The 19,697-nt window shown below is 41.7% G+C and overlaps 1 protein-coding gene across 1 annotated transcript; it reads right to left on the bottom strand.

Annotated features, from left to right (window-relative positions):
* Positions 1-825: 825 nt before the first annotated feature.
* Positions 826-19,697, bottom strand: c10h12orf4 (chromosome 10 C12orf4 homolog). Its single transcript, XM_041996804.1, has 14 exons — positions 19,624-19,697; positions 19,029-19,217; positions 18,411-18,556; positions 13,951-14,132; positions 13,592-13,691; positions 13,371-13,495; positions 11,683-11,789; positions 11,365-11,562; positions 9,734-9,862; positions 9,094-9,162; positions 8,773-8,975; positions 4,773-4,830; positions 4,426-4,493; positions 826-1,959 (listed from the first exon to the last, which is right to left on the bottom strand). The coding sequence occupies exons 2-14, from the start codon at positions 19,207-19,209 to the stop codon at positions 1,867-1,869; spliced, it is 1,659 nt and encodes a 552-aa protein (XP_041852738.1). The 5' UTR covers positions 19,210-19,217; positions 19,624-19,697; the 3' UTR covers positions 826-1,866.

A 19,697-nucleotide genomic window follows, 5' to 3' on the forward strand; every position in this document is an offset into this window, starting at 1 on the left:
TTGACCTTTGACAAGCTGCAGGTTACTGTTTGCTGTTTATAATCATGTATGTTATATATACATATATAACTGTACATATATGTACTGGTGTGATAAATGGTCCGTATTTATAAAGCGCTTTACATCATACTTCACACACTGATAGCAGAACCTGCCAAGGCTCTCAACCACGACCCATCAGGAACAATTAGGGGTTCAGTGTCTTGCCCAAGGGCACCTCGAGATGAACCCAACTTGACCAAGGATCGAACCGGCAACCCTTGGGTTACAAGACGACCGCTCTACCTTGCTGAGCCACGCCGCCCCCCATGTGGGTTGATGTGCTCAGCCCTGAGAAAAGTGGGACAGATAGATTCTCATGCTAAATCAGCCCTCAGCTCTCTACTCACAGAGCCACTGAGACAATCCTGAGAATGCCAAACGCTCGGCCATACATATTCTTTTCATTTCCCTCGTTCCAAGCCTGGCAGTGTAATATAGAATAGAAATACTTTATCTCATATATGCAAATGCAGGTTTCAACATGAAGCTGAAAGAAAATCCGAGCTGGCCATCGTGTTTATTGCTGCACTCTGATTACTACACTGCCATCTTTTTTAGAAGCACCAACACCAGAAACAAATATAGCTGCAGAAAACTTTCTGACAAGCTGAAATGATGGTTGGCCTGAATGAACATGTAGGAATTTAATTCCATCATAACATGTCCTTTAAATAAAACCTTCAATCAAGTGCCAGAGGAAGGGCGTCAGTGACGGAAAAATATATCAGACAATATGAAAAAGCTTTGAGCTGATGATGACTTAATGAATCAAATACATCCTAGTGGTGTGGTCATGTTTTTATTAAAACAAAAATGTAAAAGTGCAAAAGGGAAATCCAAGTGTTAAACACATCCGATGGTTATGTACAAGTCACAAAACAACAGTGATGGATGCAGATTTGAATGGCTTGAAATGATTCTCAGTGCTCAGAAAGCGTGTGGAGCTTGTCATCTCTTTGTCTTTAGGAACTGCGCCACCTGCTGTTACGCAGGTAGAGAGTAGGGTCCATTACTGGCCCACACTGAGTGCAGTTTTTTAAAAAATCCCTCCAAAAAACCCTCATTTGAGGATTCATGGAATTTATCTTGAGGAAAAGAGGAATCGAGTTCATGTCACGTGTTTCTAGAAGAGCCAACCCCAACATGAAGCCAGTTATGTATGAGATTAAAGAGCTAAATCTCTACTACGGCAGCGCAGTCATCCATCAGAAGTCATTACAGGATGTTTTGACATCAAAACTAAATTTTCTCTGTGATGTTTGTTGTAGTGAACATCCTGAGATCAAATCCATCTGGAAATTCATCTTTTAGCAGAGCTGCAAACTGCCCACGTTTGTTGGGTCAGACTTTAAGTAAACAGTCATGTATTTTCATGCCTTCCAACTTCAAACACTCGACTTTAAATGCTCTGCCGTGCTGCAGCCTGAGCACGCGCAGAGTGACACATTACAACTTTAAAGGAAAAGTGGAATATCTGAAGCTGATGTAATAAAAGTCTGTCATCAGAGCCGCACCCCAGAGACTCCAAACGATAATTACAGCAGCTGCTTTGGCGAAGCAGAGACTCCAGTCCTCTTTCAGCAGGACATGTTTCTCTGCAGCTTCGGAAGGTGCGAAAATAACGAGGCTAAAAATGACTCCGCCGGTCCACGGCCGCCTTGCTCCTCATTTTTAAATGCTGCCATGACACAACTGGTTTTTTAAGCAAGAAAATCAAGTCATTTGTTACTTAATAGAAACACTTTTCTAATAATCTTATTTTCCAGAAAGTAACATGAAATTTTCCACACAGGTTGAGGATGCAACGTGGTGCCTGCCAGGCCATCAGCGCTTTGAAGTGAGAGTTAATGTAGAAGAGACACGGAAGATCTGAGGCAGCATGTTGCTCAGCTGGTAGAACATCTCCTCCGAGATACTCTGGGAATTAAAAAAAGACAAGATTAGAGAGCAAGGAGGGGACATTCATGCAGCAACGATGTTTTAAGAAAAATAAAGAAAAGATCTACGACATATTTTAAGGTTCTTTTGGTAGTTTAGAAACGTCTTAATGGTCTTGGGCCTTCTCATCTATCTGACTATGAGCCCTCGCGGCCTTTTAGTTGTTCCTGGAGTCAGAACTAACACTCATGGTGGGACCTTGTTCCATCGTTACGCTCCTCGTCTGTGGCTGCAGAGACTGTCCATGTTCTTAGCTTTAAACTAAATTTTTAATTTTTTCTATTTTTATCACCATTTTATAGATTTATTTTTCTTATACCTTTATTATATACTTATTTTAAATGCCACCTATTTATGTGGCTCTCTGTTTTTATAGTTTTACTATTTTATTGAACTTCTTTATTTAAATTTAAATTTAAGTCCAGTGTTTTCTTTATGGGGATGCTTCATTCCTGGTGCTTCGCCATCTGGGTCGTTGCCATGGTGATCATCCTTGTCTGGGTGGCTGGGGTCCTGCACCGCAGCCCCTCTGCCTGCCCTGATCTGGGTGGATATCAGTGGTGGGGGCTTTTGGTTCTGAGTGGGCTGGCTGCTGGTGTGAACGGATCCCCAAGATACCACTTCCCTCACAGCAGAATCAAGCCAGATGTTTATTTTCATAATAAGATTCAGGTAAAGAGAGAGAAGCGGGGGGTATGACGCGTGGGGGGCGTTAGCTAGGCTAAATAACAGCAAAATATGGACAACTTTGTGAAAGTAGTAATGGTCAAATGATAATAAATTAACACGCATTTCAGCATTAACAAAAAGTTACGATGAGGCATATCTCGTCCTCAGTTTGACCAGGTAAAGGTCAAGTAACCGTTACAGTGTGTTGTTTGTCTCAAAATATCAGCATCTGACAGTATGAAGCCAAACACGAAGAAAAGCCTGTTGATTACTTTAGAAACAAACTACTCAACTATCACATATAACAGAGTTTTACTAAAGCAGCATCCGTCTCGTTGAAAGGTCAATGAACCTGAAGTAGTTTGCAGTTTCCTGCAGTGGAATTCATAATTCCTTCCGTCACTGACATGGTTTAACTATGACTGATGAAGTAGCAGCCAGCAAACTAAAGACTATTTTCTTCGTTCGTTTCTTTGTAAGCATCAGGCTGCATGTGGTAGTGGGATGGGTGGGGCTTGACATTATTTTTGTCTATGAAAAGGGGCCCTGCAGAAAAGGTTTGGGAACTGCTGATTTAAACTAAGCTGAAACTGTCAACACATCTGGACTGTCTGTGTACAGCTGATAGTTAACAGCCTCTGCAGCGTCCTGTGGTCCACAGGGTCATTTCTCCTCGGGGCGAGGAGTCATAATGCTGAAATAACGTGAGCTCTGGCAGCTGTGACTTTAACAGGGTTCATCACTGTGAGCACTGCCACCCATCAAACAAGAATGTTAAGTAATCTTAAAGCAAAAAACAGCCGCACAAACCCTGAGTGTATATTTAGACGCAGTATATCTGAGGTGTAGACAACAATGCCATTTCAGTAGTTGCTATTTCGACTTGTGCCTGAGCATGTAGCTGACAGGAAGCCGATATAGTCGAGGTCCTTTGATGCAGCTCATTTTTTCACCTCGTCCTGTCAACGTCACATCAGACTGCAGCCTCTCCTACCACAAAAGCTGTGGGTAGGTATGCAGCATCCAGCTGAGCTGAGTTATCCAGCAAAGGTAAACCAGGATATTTTCATCTTTAGATGCAAAGAATTAACTTATTTACATTATAAGGACAGCTGTTAGCCTTGGATTTTCAGGAAAGAATAAATGGTTCTTCTCAGTGTCGGCCAGCTACGCTTTAATCTCCTGCTTACCACACATCCATGTGATTAAGTCCGAGTTTTCCTTGTATCACAACAGAGTAAATACAAATGCAAAGGAGTCTAAAGAGCTATAATCTATGATTTACGGTGAGCTTTTCAAACATTCAACTCTTCTCTGTCTGCTTTCAAAGCCATGCACTGCAAGGCCAGGTGTGCCTTTTGTGATGCTGTGTACATGCAAGGCCTTAGGTACACATTTCTTTTTAAATCACTTAAAGCATTACTGGAAGGCAATCAATCAAAGAACAATTATACATCCTAAGCTCTGAGCTGTGAAACCTAAAATACGGCTTGTACATGTGGAGGAATTCTTGCTTTCACTTCTCTGAATAGTAGGTCACAGGTCAAATGTGTAAATAGGGAGGCAGCCTGACCCCCCTCTCATGCACCAGATATGTTGTCAGAGGTGTGTTTCTCATGGCCGAACACAGATCAGATAAAAATAAACAGCAGCTCCTCTTCTGCCACAGAGTGGTGGAGATACGAGCCTTTCAGCTCCTGGTGTATGTGATAAGCTTCATGGACATGTTTCTGGTCAGCTCATAATAACTTCCACCACTGAACACTTTAATCTCACCTTTGGCACTAGAAACTGGACTGTGCGTGATATACCTCCGTCCCACGAGGCCATTTCCATCATGAAACCTGCAAATAAAACACAATGGAAGCAGCACATGTGGAGATGGACACCAACTTACATTTTATTAGATTTTAAACCTTTTCTCTTAACCTAGCATGTTTTTAACTAGTTTCCTGCTTACAGATATTTTTTTAATATTTTGTTAAAATTCAAGGTACAAAATGTAAAATGTCTGCAGTATAATGTGCATTTAAAATGTCAGGTTTTCTAGCATGTGTGTATGTTGTGGTGAACGAGGATCTATAAAGACATTAGTTTAATGTAACTGGACAGCATCACATTACCTTTGACACATTTAAATACCAGCTCAGCCCTCTTCAGACACCACGGTATGGTCATCTCCTGCAGAGCGACAACAAGGATCAATAAAAATTACACGTGGACAAAAAGAACAAAACTCACACACCTCGGAAATCTGCTTATTAAAATGGTGGTTTGATCATCAACAAATTATCATTGTATACACACAATGAGAAAACTAAAAGCTAAAATTTTGATCAGCTTGGAAACAACAGCTTTAAACTTTAGGTGATATTTTCTGGAGATATTTGAACGCAGTAAACTGAGTCAAAGCTCAGGCTTGTCGTAAGGCACCAGATCCAAACTAAACATGTCACTTCATGTTATTAAACTTGGTGCTTTTTAAAGTGAAGAAAATATTTAAATTGCCCTTTAACCCTTTGTAAGCATGTAGATCTCCTTTTCTTTTAGTTTGAGTGTGTTTGGCTGCAGGCTGCAAACTGGCCTCAGAGACTCGTCATCTCTCCAATCTGCCTTCGATCACAGCGAAGTGTCACATCAGCAGCCACACATTGCCTTCACCCTCTCTGGGAAATTCCTTGCTCCCTTTCCAAGCCATCAACCTATACGCAGGTAGTACCGTAGTACTGGAGGCGTGGGCGTGAACGACATTCGCGTTTATCCCACGTTGGGCCAGTATATGAAACGCCCCCGAGATAAACTACACAGGGTTGAGCAACGGGTCTCTGAGTGACGCACAGGGTAGAAACTTTCTGGTGTTTCTGATTACGTCTAAAGCAGAGCCTTCACAGAGGCCTTTACCAAACACCAAACGGCATCTAAGCTTCGGCTTCTAGGTTTCCATCCACAAACATTCAAACATGCATGATAGTCTCTTTAAGAAAATCTGTTTTCCTAAAACTCAAAATGCCTCTAAGAAAAAACAGAAGCCTGAAAATAAAAGTAAGAGCAGCAGCTCTGTCATTGCGTTAGTTTTAAACACAGGAATCGGCTTTAACTGACAGGAAAAGAGCAGAAACGCCTCAAAAAGAAGCTGGCAGATGGAAAAGTTTGCATGTGAGACCAGAAGCTATCAAATAAAAACCTCTGGCTCCCAAAGCTTCAGAATCATAACAGAGGTTGTATAAACAATCTGGATGAGATACGAGAGGAAAACTTGCAGCGGGCATGCTGTGGCAGGTTGGTGAGAACAGGCTGCCGTGAGATTCTAGTTTATCTTTATTATCTGTGACCGTAATGATGAGAACGGGTGATTTCTCTGTGCTGTTCTTGTATCAGTACATTGTGTTTTTGCATTTTCAGCCATGATGAAAGTGTGGAAGATACGATGTGTCAGAGCTGTTCTCACATTCTGTCCTTTTCTTATCCTCGTTTATTTTTCATGCTCCGTAGAACAAGTCTGACTTTCTGAGTGGCAGATGGACCTCTTGGTCAGGAATAAAACTCATACAATGCACCTATCATTTGTGATCAACAAGCCCGATTACAGCTGAAGCTGCGAAGGTGCAACAAGCAGAGTCAGAAAAGGCAGAAAACCCTGCAACAGTCATCACTTTCACACCAAAGAAAACTTACAAGATCAGTAAGTTCAGGAAAGAGCTGTAAAATTTTTATTGACTTTTTACTTTTTACTTTTACTGAATACCTTCCAGCTACAAATGTTCTCACTTTGGCTTCCCGTTAACGCTAATCCTGCATCGTCTTCGTCCCGTCTCTTCTCTGAGTTTTATCCACAGGTAGTTTCCAGGTGTTAGCAACGGCTCTCTTCACTGTACATCTGTTAGTGTTTTCAGACAAATAGTGTTTAGATGCGGCGGGAGGGTTGAACCCGCTGCTAACTAGCGTTTGAGAGCGGAGTGTTCTCCTGGGACACTATGGGGATAGGAGTTTTTTAAGGTATGATGGAGCAAGGTGGTTTAGAACTTTATATTATATATATATATATATATATATATATATATATATATATATATATATATATATATATATATATATATATATATTTAAAATTTTGATCTTGGTATTGAGTGAGATGGTTTTGGTTTTCCAGACCCTGTTTAACATGTTAAAAGTTCCTCTTGCTTTTTCTCTTGTCTTTACATCCTCTTCTGTTCCACCATCTACTTCCCAGGTATGTGAATTTTTTTAACCTCTTCCAATGACTGGTCCCTGATGATCATGTGGTGCATGATTATAGATTTTGATCTATTTATTTTGAGTCAAAGCCCAGCTGCAGTTGTTTCTAGTAGCTGAGATTTGTCCTGCATCTGTTGGTGGTTGTGTGAGAGTTCTGCAATGTCATCTGCAAAGTTGAAGTCTTCATGTTGTTCTGTCATACTGCACTGGATGCCAGTCTTTTTATTGTGGGTTATTTGTTTCATGATGGATGCATAGAAGGAAGAAGAGAGGGGAGAGCAGGCAGCATTGTTTTCCTCCAATAAGCACTGATTAAATAAATCGGTTGTTCTTCCATCTTTAGTATAAACAGCCTTTAAATGAATTCTTTCTTTAAATGAAGTTCGAGGATGCAGAAAACCGAACCAGCTCCTAATAACCGATAAGACTGGACATGTTTAGGAATGAAACCCTCCTGCTAGCTGTTGTGCTTACCTTTGCTTTACTGTGTGTGCTTGGTGGGGAGGACCCTCCTCTCATGTGACTTACTGAGGCTCGTTTCCTCCGTCTAATCAGCTTCTCTTGCCGAGATGATGTCAAGCTCAGATGTTTTCATTCACCAGTGTGGATTACATCCACCTATAAAGTCTTCTGCAACGTATTACCGCTCATATTAGCAGCTAATGCTAACGGGTGCCATCACGTTCAACAACAGGAAGTGATGTCACCAAGCATGTATTTTAAAATTAATCTGATATGCTCATTTAACGCCACATTTCCTCTAGAGCAGGTTTCCACTTCATCCTTTTATCAAACAGGAAACAGTCTGATGCTTTTTATCTGGTTACCATGGCGACATGTCATAGCTGCTCTCTGTGTCCACGGCAGTCAGCACACACACGTACGCGCACACAGGTTTCTGTCAGAGGACAGAGTGCACGTGTCGGAAAACCCGTCAATCAGACAGAAACGTGAGTTTTCTAGATTCTCTCAGCAGGTGGAGATGGAAGCATGTTACTACAGGGTGGAGCAGATGGAGGATTTCTCCTGCTCCGTGTTACGTCGACAGCATCGCGGTTGTCATGGTAACATGCACAGCTGAACAAGCTGAATCTATGTCACTGTAGGAGTTTGAGTCGTATTACGGCTTTAAATGGATTTTATTATTAGGTTTTATTAACATCAGCATCCGAGATGCGGACTTTAAGGATATTTAGAGCGACTCTGCCGAATGAAACGCTTCATCAGGACATTTAAAACGTTTCACTTTTTCTGTCCTGTGGGTTTTTATTTTTTTTTTTTTCCCCCATCACAGCATTTCTGGCTCTGAATCTGGGGAAATACTGTACATGCAGATGTGTCAGATCATAATATTACAGTAATCTGATTACTCCCAGATAACTGATTTCAAAAATGAACTCAGTGTTTTATTTAAAAAAAAGTTATCTGAGAACATCTTTAATATTCAAGAAAAATAGGTGATGTTATATAATTAGCTGTAAATGAATCAATATCAAATCGGATTTAATTGAATCGAAATAAGCTGTTATGAATCGAATCGATTTAGGAAATTAGTGACGATTCCCAGCCCTGTGGTGTCATAGCCACCCAAATCAAATTCAGGTAAAAACTTCTTGCCTTTGCAGAAAACTGTGACTGCGTCCTGGTTTTTAAATTCAGTATCCTCCTTCCGGCTCCTTCTCCACCACTCTGCTCCTCTCGGCAACGTGGTGCACCACAGACCATCAGAGCAGACATCCCTCTCCTACTTTCAAGAAACTCTTGAAAACTCATCTCTTCCATTAACACCTCCTTACACTACACGGAACATTCACACAGCAGCCGGGCGAAGAGTCTGCAACTTCATTCACACCTCCAACCGTTCACAGCAATCTCAGCTATTCTTACCTCCGACATGTCATGGACCAGCAGGAGAGGTACGGTAATCGTGGTGATGTCATGTGTGCAGCAGACCTTCAGGATGTTTCTCAAACCCATGATGGCAGGGTCCCGGGCCGTGATGTTACCCAAACGGACGTTGTCATCCACACAGAGATGGAAGACAACATGAACCTCTGAGAGGTTGGAGTGTCGTGAGATATAAAATTCACCTTGGAGAAGAAACCGAATGATTTACTGCATGGATTAGTGTGTAAGGCAGAGAAAGAAAGAAGAATCAGGGAGTGTTGCATTCTCAAGATGAGCTGGTGCTCTGCATGTACGTGTTACCTGGTAAGATGTTAGAAGGATTTCTTTCAACTGTTTTGCTCTTATCATCACCTCCGTTCTTCTGGATCTCTAAAATAGATAAATAAATAACATACAGAGGTGCATTAAAAAGGCATGCAAAGTATGCAGAAATATTTCCAGCTCCCGGAATATCCATCAAAGACTTTCTAACTAGCAGGCTTGTATCTATGGACAGAATCATTCCACTTAACTCATGATGTGACGCGGAGCTGGATGAAGTTTTCCCTCATTAGGATCTAAAGTGTGTTTCTTTTTACTGACTGTTTAATCCCCCTCTCTGGCTGCTTGCATGACACTGACATTCTCCAGGTCTTTGAGGCTCCGCAGGTTAAACTCTTAGTGATGCTCCAGTAAATCATGAGGAAATATTTAAAAAAGGAACTTGAACTTTACTCTCTCTGATGTCAAAACAAAATAAAGATTTTATTTCTTGAAATTAGTTAAAGATAAACTTCAACATGAGGAGATGCTGTATGATGAGAGGAATGATGGTACAGCTCATTCTAGCTTGTAGAACCATCTTTCTAGAACTGATACACAAGACCAGCAAGAAATATTAGCTTTATATTACATAATAATATATATAGTAATAATATTGTGTAAAATAAGTTTGGCTCACCGGGTTGCTCTTTCTGCTTGCTGCTCCGCTGGGCCCTGGCATACAGCACCACCTGCTGCACCTCCTCCAGCTGCTCCTCCAGACAGGAAAAATGGAAGTCTGTGCACTCTTTAGCCACAGTTGCAAAGTCTGAGGGTCAACACACAGCAGGCCGTTGATAAAAGAACGAACGAAAGCTGCCTCAATACAACGAAATGCCTGGATATACAGAGGTTCTTTTAGATTTTAAACTTATACCATAAACACACTGCTTGTACTGAAATATGACTGCACTTCTTAGTCACTGAACATCATCCTAAAAAAGGTGAGGAAAATAATGTGAGTGAGTCATGACGTGAACCAGAATACACTACTCAGAAATATAAAGGGAACACATGATTGTTAGCATGTAGCTGAAAGCTAATCCCACCTCTGGGACGTCCATCTGTCCAGTTAGGAAGTAACACTAATTGTTGTTCAATTTCAGGTGGAAATGAGGCAATTAGCAAGACAACCCCTATAAAGGCCTGGTCCTGCAGGTGGAGGCCACAGACCATTTCCCTGTCTTCATCCTTTCTGGCCCATTTTTGCTCACATTAGCACATAGCAGGTGTCCTCACCACTAGAGGTAACATGAGGCGAGTCTGCAACAACCACAAGTTGCTCAGGTAGTGCAGCTCATCCAGGATGGAACATCAATGCTGCTGCGGTAAGAAGGTTTGCTGTGTCTCTCAGCACAGGGTGGAGAGCATGGAGGAGGTCCCAGAAGACAGACCAGTATACCAGTAGATGTGGAGGGGGCCATAGCAGGACAACAACCCAGCAGCAGGACCGTGAGTTACTCCTTTCTGCAGGAAAACAGCAGGAGCCCTGCCAGAGCCCTGCAAAACGCCCTCTAGCAGCCACTAATCTGCTTGTTTCTGCTCAAACTGTCAGAAACAGACGCCATGTGGGAGGAATGAGGACCCCACAAGTGGGGCCTGTGCTCACAGCCCAACACCGTGCTGTCCGATAGGCATTTATTTATAACACCAGGATTGGCAGATTGGCTCCCTGAGAACATCATGAATGAGAGCAGGTTCACATGGAGACCATGTGGCAGACCTGAGAGTCTGGAGACACCGTGGAGAACGCTCTGCTGCCTGCAACATCCTCCAGCAGGACCAGTTTGGAAGTGGGCCGGTGATGGTCTGGGGAGGCAGAACATCTCACAGACCTGCATGTGCAGAGGTACCCTGACTGCAGTTAGGTAGATCTTAGACCTGTTGTCAGGCCATATGCTGCTGCAGTGGGACCTGGTTCCTTCTGATGCAGGACCACGCTCGGCTTGATGTGGCTGGAAAGTGTTAGCTGTTCCTGCATGATGAAGGCATCGATGTTGTGGACTGGCCTGCCCGTTCACCAGACCTGAATCCCGTCCAGCTCCTCTGATGGGTTAATTAATTTTTACTTCCATTGATCATTATGTTACTTTGCTCTCAGCACATTAAACCATGTAATGAACGAAGATTTTCAGATGGAATATTTCATTCATCAATCTCTAAGATGTGGAGTTTACATCTTCCCTGTGTATTAATCTCATAATGAGACCATCGTTCCCATTCAGGTTTCCTACGTCTATGAAGATCAGTAAAGTTCAAATCATATTCAACCTCTTTTGATGCCGCTGTAGGAGTTGACGCGGTTGTCCACCAGCAGCACCAGTCCGCAGAGTGAGGAGGAGTACAGCGAAAGGGCCGTCTGCAGCCGCCGCAGTTTGGCCCCGCTGCTGCCATGTCGCCTGTGTTTGCAGAAGTCCAGCACGTCTGCACGGACCAGCCGCAGGTTGTGCATCGTCTTTAGTTGTGCTCCTGGAGAACATTCATAAAGAGGCTTTTTAAGAAACCACAAAACAAAATGAGCTCTTTATGGTTGTGCTAGTTGGCACAAAACTGCATGAAAGTCAGGATGGCACATCTGAACTCAAGCACCTAAGTGTATGGTGAAGCTCTCCTCCAGCTGGGGCTGCTCCTCAAACAGCCTCGTCCCTGAATCTGAAGCCTCAGACAGCTGGCTAGGCTGCACCTTAATCTCCTCACTGGAAATCAAACATGAGCAGAAAGAAATCCGTAAGATGTCTATCAAACACAGCACGCTGAGCCATCATCTATTAGCTCATGCCTGCTAATAACTCAGAGGATGCAGTGCAGGGGAAGTAATGTCCATAAAATCTCATGGAAATACAGTCTGTCAACACAGGGCATGATGCTTCAAAGAAAAACTAGAATTCTAGTATAAAGTCATAAAAGAAATGATAAAAGTTTAATTCCAGTGCAATAAAAAAAACGTTAATTATTTTATTGATTAAAAATAATATAAATAAATCGGGATCTCAGAATTTGGATGAACTGATTTTGGTTTAAAAAGGTAAAAAAAAAGTCTTCAGTGCTTTCTGAAATCTTGACCCTCAGTAATCTGAATTCATCTCTGAAGTTACAGCAGTGTCAGCGAAGCAGGTTATTTTTGTAGCTTCCCTTCTGTTAAAGCTTTAACTAAAAGTTAAATCGTGGAATTCAGGTTTTCTGAGAAGCTCTTAGCAAACAGGTCCTGCTGGTATCAGTTTTTCGGAATTTCATTATTCAGTGAATTTAAACCAGAACCTTATGGATCCATGTTACTTTAAACTAGGGCTGCATCAATACCACAGTTTTTCAAACCGAGTACAAGTACTCACATTTCAGTACTTGCAGATACCGAGTACCAATATGAGTACTAATAAATCCTATTAGAGTTGACGAGTACGGAGCGACAGAATGTCAGATGTGAGACTGAGTGTGTGATATATGCCACGGGTCATCCTGCAGCATCCTCTACATCAGGGGTAGCCAACGTTGGTCCTCGAGGGCACCAATCCGGCAGGTTTTCCAGATTTCCCTGCTCCAGCACACCTGACTCAAATTAAATGGATCCAACAGCCTATAAGGATCTCCACAATGACTCGTTAGTTTAAGTCAGGTGGAAAACCTGCCGGATTGGTGCCCTCGAGGACCAACGTTGGCTACCCCTGCTCTACATGGAAAACTGTCCGAATCCTCAGAAATAAGGAGGATAAAGTGTTTTTTGTGGCAAAGCACCTACATGCCCAGAATCAGCTCCTCTCACTGAGTTAATGCCAAACGCCGGTTTTTTTAATGTGAGTAATAACTTGCTTTTTATGTGCTGATAAAATGAACACGCTAATTCCACAGCTTCCCAGAGAGCAGACATGTTCGGGCTGAATCCGGGCTACTTCTGGCACATATGGCTCAGTCACGGCAAGTGTTGTGTGGGCCAGAGGTGGACCACATGCTAGTTGCCAGCCTGGCTTGGATTATAGCAAGTCTCCTGTTCCTAATTCTTCTTATATATCAGTAGTTGACCCTTTAAAAAAATATGCGCAAAATATTTCAGCTACACCTGCTAATTAGTATTTGTTTTTGGTAGTATTTGTATTTTATGAACTTCTTCTTTTACAAGTTTGAGGCAAGCGTCTCCTTCCAGAGGTGTAGACAGGAAGTCAAGATATGAGTCGTCCACCTTTTTAGTTTTGGGTCCCACCATTCAATCAAATCAGTAATGAAACGTCTAAACATATTCCACAAAACTGGCTCACTTTTAGTGCATATACAGACAAACTCACTTAATTATGCTGCTGTTGTTGGATTTCTGCAGATCCTGATGCAGCTTTATGACCCACTCTTGATACTCATGCTTCTGAATTTCAGTCACTTGCTTTAACTCACTGGTCCACTTGTTCTCCAAGACCTGGCCAGAGGGTAAAGTGTCAAACATTTCAATACCTTCCCTGGCTGAACCCCCAGAACTACACAATCACTCAGCTTTTTTTTAACTTTTCTGTACCTGCTGTGCATCAAAATGTTGGGATGCCACTGCATTTACATCGTGGTCACTCAGTGTATTGCCCAACTCGTGCATCACCTGGTCCATTTCGGTAGTTTGCCTTTCAGACGGAGAAACGTTTATTATTTTAATAAGAAAGATGGGAAAAACAATTATCTACCCAATTTGAAAATGACAGAAATGAGAAGACATGAGACTTAGTTAGAGACTGAGTTTTTCAGTGAAAGCAGAACAAGTTATTTCTAATGATTTCTGGGTCATTTGATAAGAAAAGGTGGGAGATATTTACATTTTAACATTAGATAGAGCACCAAAGAAAATCCAGACATCCTGATTCACAGCAAAAGGGCAACACCTACCTTTCCTGTAGCTTCTTGATCTCCATGTCTCTCTCACTGATGAGCTCAGATATGCTGACGAAGTAGTTGTGCTCCAGGTTTAGAAGCGTATCTGAGGCAGGGGAGTGGATCAGCTCATGGTAAACATCAGCAAAGTCCTCGTCCCGGCTGGGTTCTTCAGGCAGGGCATGCTCCAGCGTAGTCTGAATGAGGACATAAAAAGAGCAGTGTGTAGGATTTAGTGACATCTAGTGGGGAAGTTGGATACTGCAAACAACTGAAACCAGGGATTGTTTTTTTCTGTTCTGGGTGTCTGAATGGCTCTGAGGAAGAAGACCATTGCCTTCTGTGGACATGAGCTATGAGCAATAAGCCGTTCACATTGGAGGTTAAACCCAGTCCTGGACTGACTCAATCAGCCGATCACACTCCTGATGTGGAAAGATATTTTTCTTCTTCTTCTTTCTGTTTGTTACTCAGTTCAGTTCGGGGCTAGGATAGTCCGCTAGACTCAGTACGATTGGGGAGTTGGTTCAGTTGGGAAACAGGATAGTCCGCTAGACATGGTAAGATTTGGGGGTGCTGAATTTATCGTTTCTACGACACATCGTGATGCGGACGTGGACGATTCTGCATCCATGCAGCAACAGAACATCATCGATTATAATAATGTAACGTATATATTCTGCCGTGATGCAGCTGATGCAACAGCTCGGCAGATCCGAGGCTGAATCCATTTTGAAACCTTCACTTAGGAAAACTGTAAAACTAAACAAACACTACTGGCAAGCTGGCGGTTAGCACAGGCGAAGGACTAAATGGACTTAAACAACCTTGTCAATCAACAAATGTTTACCTAAACAAAATCCTCTGTGTTTAATTACAATATGACTAGAATACTTGCAGGCAAGTGTTTTTCGGCCATAGACGGCCATTCACGTAGACGTGCACAAAATACAACAGCTTGAAATTCAGAGTAACATAAGCTAGTGGTTACAGATTTGTGTTGTTTTTAAGAACAAAAGTGGAGCGGGATTTGTATTTGTAGGCCAACGAGTCACAATTCCCCAAACAAAGCGGACTTTCCGAGCAAACGGGCTGGGATTTGAACCAAAAAGGCTGGTGTGAACGCACGCCAATTTAAAATAATTCTACAGTAAAGAAATAACAGATTTATGTAAATAAACAAGCTGATGTCATAGTGTTAAATGAAATTCAGCATATTTTGGTCATTATTGAACTGTATGAGTCATCTAAAACCAGTCCTGCTGCTAAATTATCTGAAATCAGTCAAAAAGCCCAGAAAACTGTTGATAAAAACCAATTTAAAAGATTAGAAGAACGTTGGGATCATTATAGGCTAAATTTGAAATCAGTCAAATAATTAATTAATTTTAAAAAAGTGAGATGTACCATAAGTTGACCAAACATTAAATTCTGCCTTGATGCCTAACAAGCACCGCCTCATGTGACAGGAGAGTTTGGACTCCTGAACATTGAAGTTTCCCGTGACCATCATCACACATGAAATAAGAGACACACCTGCTTCCAAAGAAATGTGCTCCGACTTCATTAGAAAAACCACAAACTCTGCTTCACACTAACTGGTTTGTCCCATGCTGATCCAGAAAATTAAACTGATGACTCAGTTCTCAAATATATGAAACTGCCACCAGATACTGGATCTGTGTTGCATCAAAGTGAAGTAAAATGAGGAGGCCAGACATTAAACGCAGCATGTGTGCTCATTTACAGACACACAGCTTTATGTCTGTTTGAATTACTTTAATGATCCGTGAGGGAGCATACTGGGACACTTCCAACACTACAGCGACTACAGAAACATGCAGCAGATGTACAATCAGGGTGTGTAAAGCAGCAACTCTGTTGTCCATCTACCAGGCATTAAACACATCATCTACACTTCTAATATGTATAATATATCTTCCACACAATTATCATGCATAGACCAGTGTAATGTTTTGCTGCTGTAACAAAAAATACAACGTAATTCTTTTTAAATCATCCCACTAAAAAAGTAAAACGATCAACTGGAGCTGGTATTATAGAAAAAGGAGTTTTATACATTTCTAATGGTAGTCATGCTTATAAGGGCCGATATATGTATATACTCTTTGTTATTTTAATATATATATATGAACTATCAAGTTCAACAACTGAAGTAAGAGTCGAGCTGGGTATCACCAATGTCCTGAATCGATCTGATATAGATTTATTTCCAGAATTCTTTCTTGAATATTAAAGACATTCTCAGTAACTATTTTTATAAAACACCAAACACCTTTACATGACCATTGAAATCAGATATCTCAGAGTAATCAGATTACTGTAATCTGCTCTGACACGTCTGCATGCACTTCCTGAGTACAATATTGGAAAGATGGTTGTCTATGTTTTACCAGTCCATTTTTAGATTTATTCTGGAGTACATACGTGTATAGTGATGTCACTTCCTGTGATTTTCAAAACATGCTGTGATTGTTGAACATGGACCATGGTCTTAGCTGCTAATATGAGAGCCCATGATCTTAGCATTAGCTGCTAATATGAGAGCCCATGAACTTAGCATTAGCTGCTAATGTGAGAGCCCATGATCTTAGCATTAGCTGCTAATGTGAGAGCCCATGAACTTAGCATTAGCTGCTAATGTGAGAGCCCATGATCTTAGCATTAGCTGCTAATGTGAGAGCCCATGAACTTAGCATTAGCTGCTAATGTGAGAGCCCATGAACTTAGCATTAGCTGCTAATATGAGAGCCCATGATCTTAGCATTAGCTGCTAATATGAGAGCCCATGAACTTAGCATTAGCTGCTAATATGAGAGCCCATGAACTTAGCATTAGCTGCTAATATGAGAGCCCATGATCTTAGCATTAGCTGCTAATGTGAGAGCCCATGAACTTAGCATTAGCTGCTAATGTGAGAGCCCATGAACTTAGCATTAGCTGCTAATATGAGAGCCCATGATCTTAGCATTAGCTGCTAATATGAGAGCCCATGAACTTAGCATTAGCTGCTAATATGAGAGCCCATGATCTTAGCATTAGCTGCTAATGTGAGAGCCCATGATCTTAGCATTAGCTGCTAATATGAGAGCCCATGAACTTAGCATTAGCTGCTAATTTGAGAGCCCATGAACTTAGCATTAGCTGCTAATATGAGAGCCCATGATCTTAGCATTAGCTGCTAATGTGAGAGCCCATGAACTTAGCATTAGCTGCTAATATGAGAGCCCATGAACTTAGCATTAGCTGCTAATATGAGAGCCCATGATCTTAGCATTAGCTGCTAATATGAGAGCCCATGATCTTAGCATTAGCTGCTAATGTGAGAGCCCATGAACTTAGCATTAGCTGCTAATGTGAGAGCCCATGATCTTAGCATTAGCTGCTAATGTAAGAGCCCATGATCTTAGCATTAGCTGCTAATGTGAGAGCCCATGATCTTAGCATTAGCTGCTAATGTAAGAGCCCATGATCTTAGCATTAGCTGTTAATGTGAGAGCCCATGAACTTAGCATTAGCTGCTAATATGAGAGCCCATGATCTTAGCATTAGCTGCTAACGTGAGAGCCCACATTCTTAGTATTAGCTTCTAATGCTAGAGGTAATAAGCTGCTAAATAGTTTACAGGTGAATGTAATCCAGTGGTGAAAGAAAACGTTTGGATTTGGCATCATCTCAGAGAGAGAAGCTGATTCTGGACGGAAGCAACATGAAACCTTTTAGTTTTGCTAAATATGCTGTGTGCTGAACCTCTCCTGTTCACAAAAAAAAGCTCAGCGAAACATTTGAACTGACATGACCTAAAGGAAAGAACCTGATTTGCTTTTTTTCCAACTGTCACAAGCAGAAAAAAAACAAACAAACAGCATGTTTAAGTTGAAAATCCGAAAACCAGCGTTACTGCCAGATTAGTTTACCTAATGCAGGGATGTCCCCACAGTCGGTCGTCGAGGGCTGCTGTCCTGCAGGTTTTGGATGTTTCCTGCTGCAGCACCTGAATCAGATTAATGTGTCAACATGATTGGGCAGCACTTCCCAACAAGCTGTTAAGTTGAGCCTTTTACTTTGAATCAAAGGTGTTGGAGCAGGGAAACGCCTAAAACCTGCAGAACTGTGGCCCAAGAGGTCTGAAGCTGGACAAACTTGACCTAATGTGTCTTTTCTTGACTTGCAACGCTTTAAAAACACAAGCTTCTAGTTTCATGCACACCTGAAAGGTCATGTAACACACCTCTTCAAAAAGTACACGAGTAAATGTGGGCGAGGCATTGTGCACTTTAATAAATATTCACCCAGAGTGCAACCAGTACAAAGGCAAATTTCTACATATAAATTTAAGTACTGAAAATAAATCCTCACCATTTGTTCTAAAAACACACCATCAGACCAAATCTGCTCCAGTCTGCATGATTCTAGATACTGAATTGTGGAAATGATGTGTGGAATGTTTTCACCTCGGCATAAGACCTGGCCCAGGCACTGGTGAGGTGGTTTACATCCACGTCCCCTGTCGTAAGTCTCTGCAGGGCCAGCTCTGCCTCTCTGTCATAATCCTGAGAAGTCTCCTTTTCAATGAAGCTGGCAAGTGATGCTTTTAACTCTGCAAGAGGACATGTGCACAGCCGACGAGTGATTTAAAAACATTTCATTTCAGATATAAGACTGAAACAGTGCTAAATGAAATGACTGGATCTGTTTCATCAATTTGGCTGCATGACAGAAACTAGCATGCTTAAAAATGCTGCCGCTTCCCAGGGAAATGTGTAGAGAGAAATGATCTCTATTGGCCAAAACTATATGTGGATAGTCAAGAGAAAATACAAAAACAATCAAATGCAGTATGCTTTGTTTGTTTGAGGAGGGGTGGAGCTTTTCTTCGAGACATTATGTAGATAAAATTGAAAAGATTATGTGCAGGTTATAAAAACTTACTATAAGGGTTTTAGTCATATGGAAAGCAACGTAACACAAGGGCAAAGGCTAAAAAGTGAGCAGAATTATGCACCTACGGTGTAGTTATAAACCATAGCTAAGCCTATAACTGATTTCCTTGCTATGAACAGAAATCTCACCATTTTCTATGTAGCAGGGTATCTTATGTAGCAGCATCAGACGTCCATGCAGGTCACTTATGTTCACGTGCACAGGAAACTGAAGCGGCACTTTGAGGACACAGTTGTGTTTCCCTGCCCTGAATTCAAATGCAAACTCCTTCTCAGCAATACTGTTCGCCTTCCCTTTGTTCTTCTTCATTCTTGAAGCTGGAAGACAGAAAACAGTCAAATGCTTCTTATTAGGGCTAAATCTCTTTCCCCCTCTCCATCTAAACTTGTGTTAAACAAGCGTAAAGTCCAAAGGTGCACAAACACCTTAAAACCTGCATAGTGCACAAGCAATGAAGAAAGGATAACACGTTTTCAACATTAAATCTGCATTTTTAGCGTTTTTCTAAAGCTGAAATCATCATACGATGTTTAATAGCAAACTGAGAGTTGGTTGTTGATCAGTGTCATGTCCTTTGATGGGAAATGTAGTTAGCTAGTGGCAAGCTAATGTTGAAGCAGATAAAATAAATCCAGGAAAAACAAAGACCATCTGTCCTGAGCACGCTTCGGTGATCACGCATTTTTTATGTGAAAAAATGTGGACCCCCGCTTTTATGTTTACCTGGATGGATAAACGCAGTAACGTTATTTCCGCTGCTGAACAGACAGCACTCCGGTAGGTCAGTCAGCTGACCG

This window comes from Melanotaenia boesemani, chromosome 10 (assembly GCF_017639745.1).
Source record: "Melanotaenia boesemani isolate fMelBoe1 chromosome 10, fMelBoe1.pri, whole genome shotgun sequence".
NCBI classification, from domain to species: Eukaryota; Metazoa; Chordata; class Actinopteri; order Atheriniformes; family Melanotaeniidae; genus Melanotaenia; species Melanotaenia boesemani.

Excerpts from the sequence above, each read along its gene's own strand:
- c10h12orf4 (XM_041996804.1), bottom strand. The coding sequence starts at position 19,209 with ATGAAGAAGAACAAAGGGAAGGCGAACAGTATTGCTGAGAAGGAGTTT. Across the intron at positions 14,133-18,410 it reads GGGCCAGGTCTTATGCCGAG|ACTACGCTGGAGCATGCCCT; the intron begins GTGAAAACATTC and ends GTCCTCATTCAG. Across the intron at positions 9,863-11,364 it reads CTACAGCGGCATCAAAAGAG|ACTTTGCAACTGTGGCTAAA; the intron begins GTTGAATATGAT and ends GTTGACCCTCAG.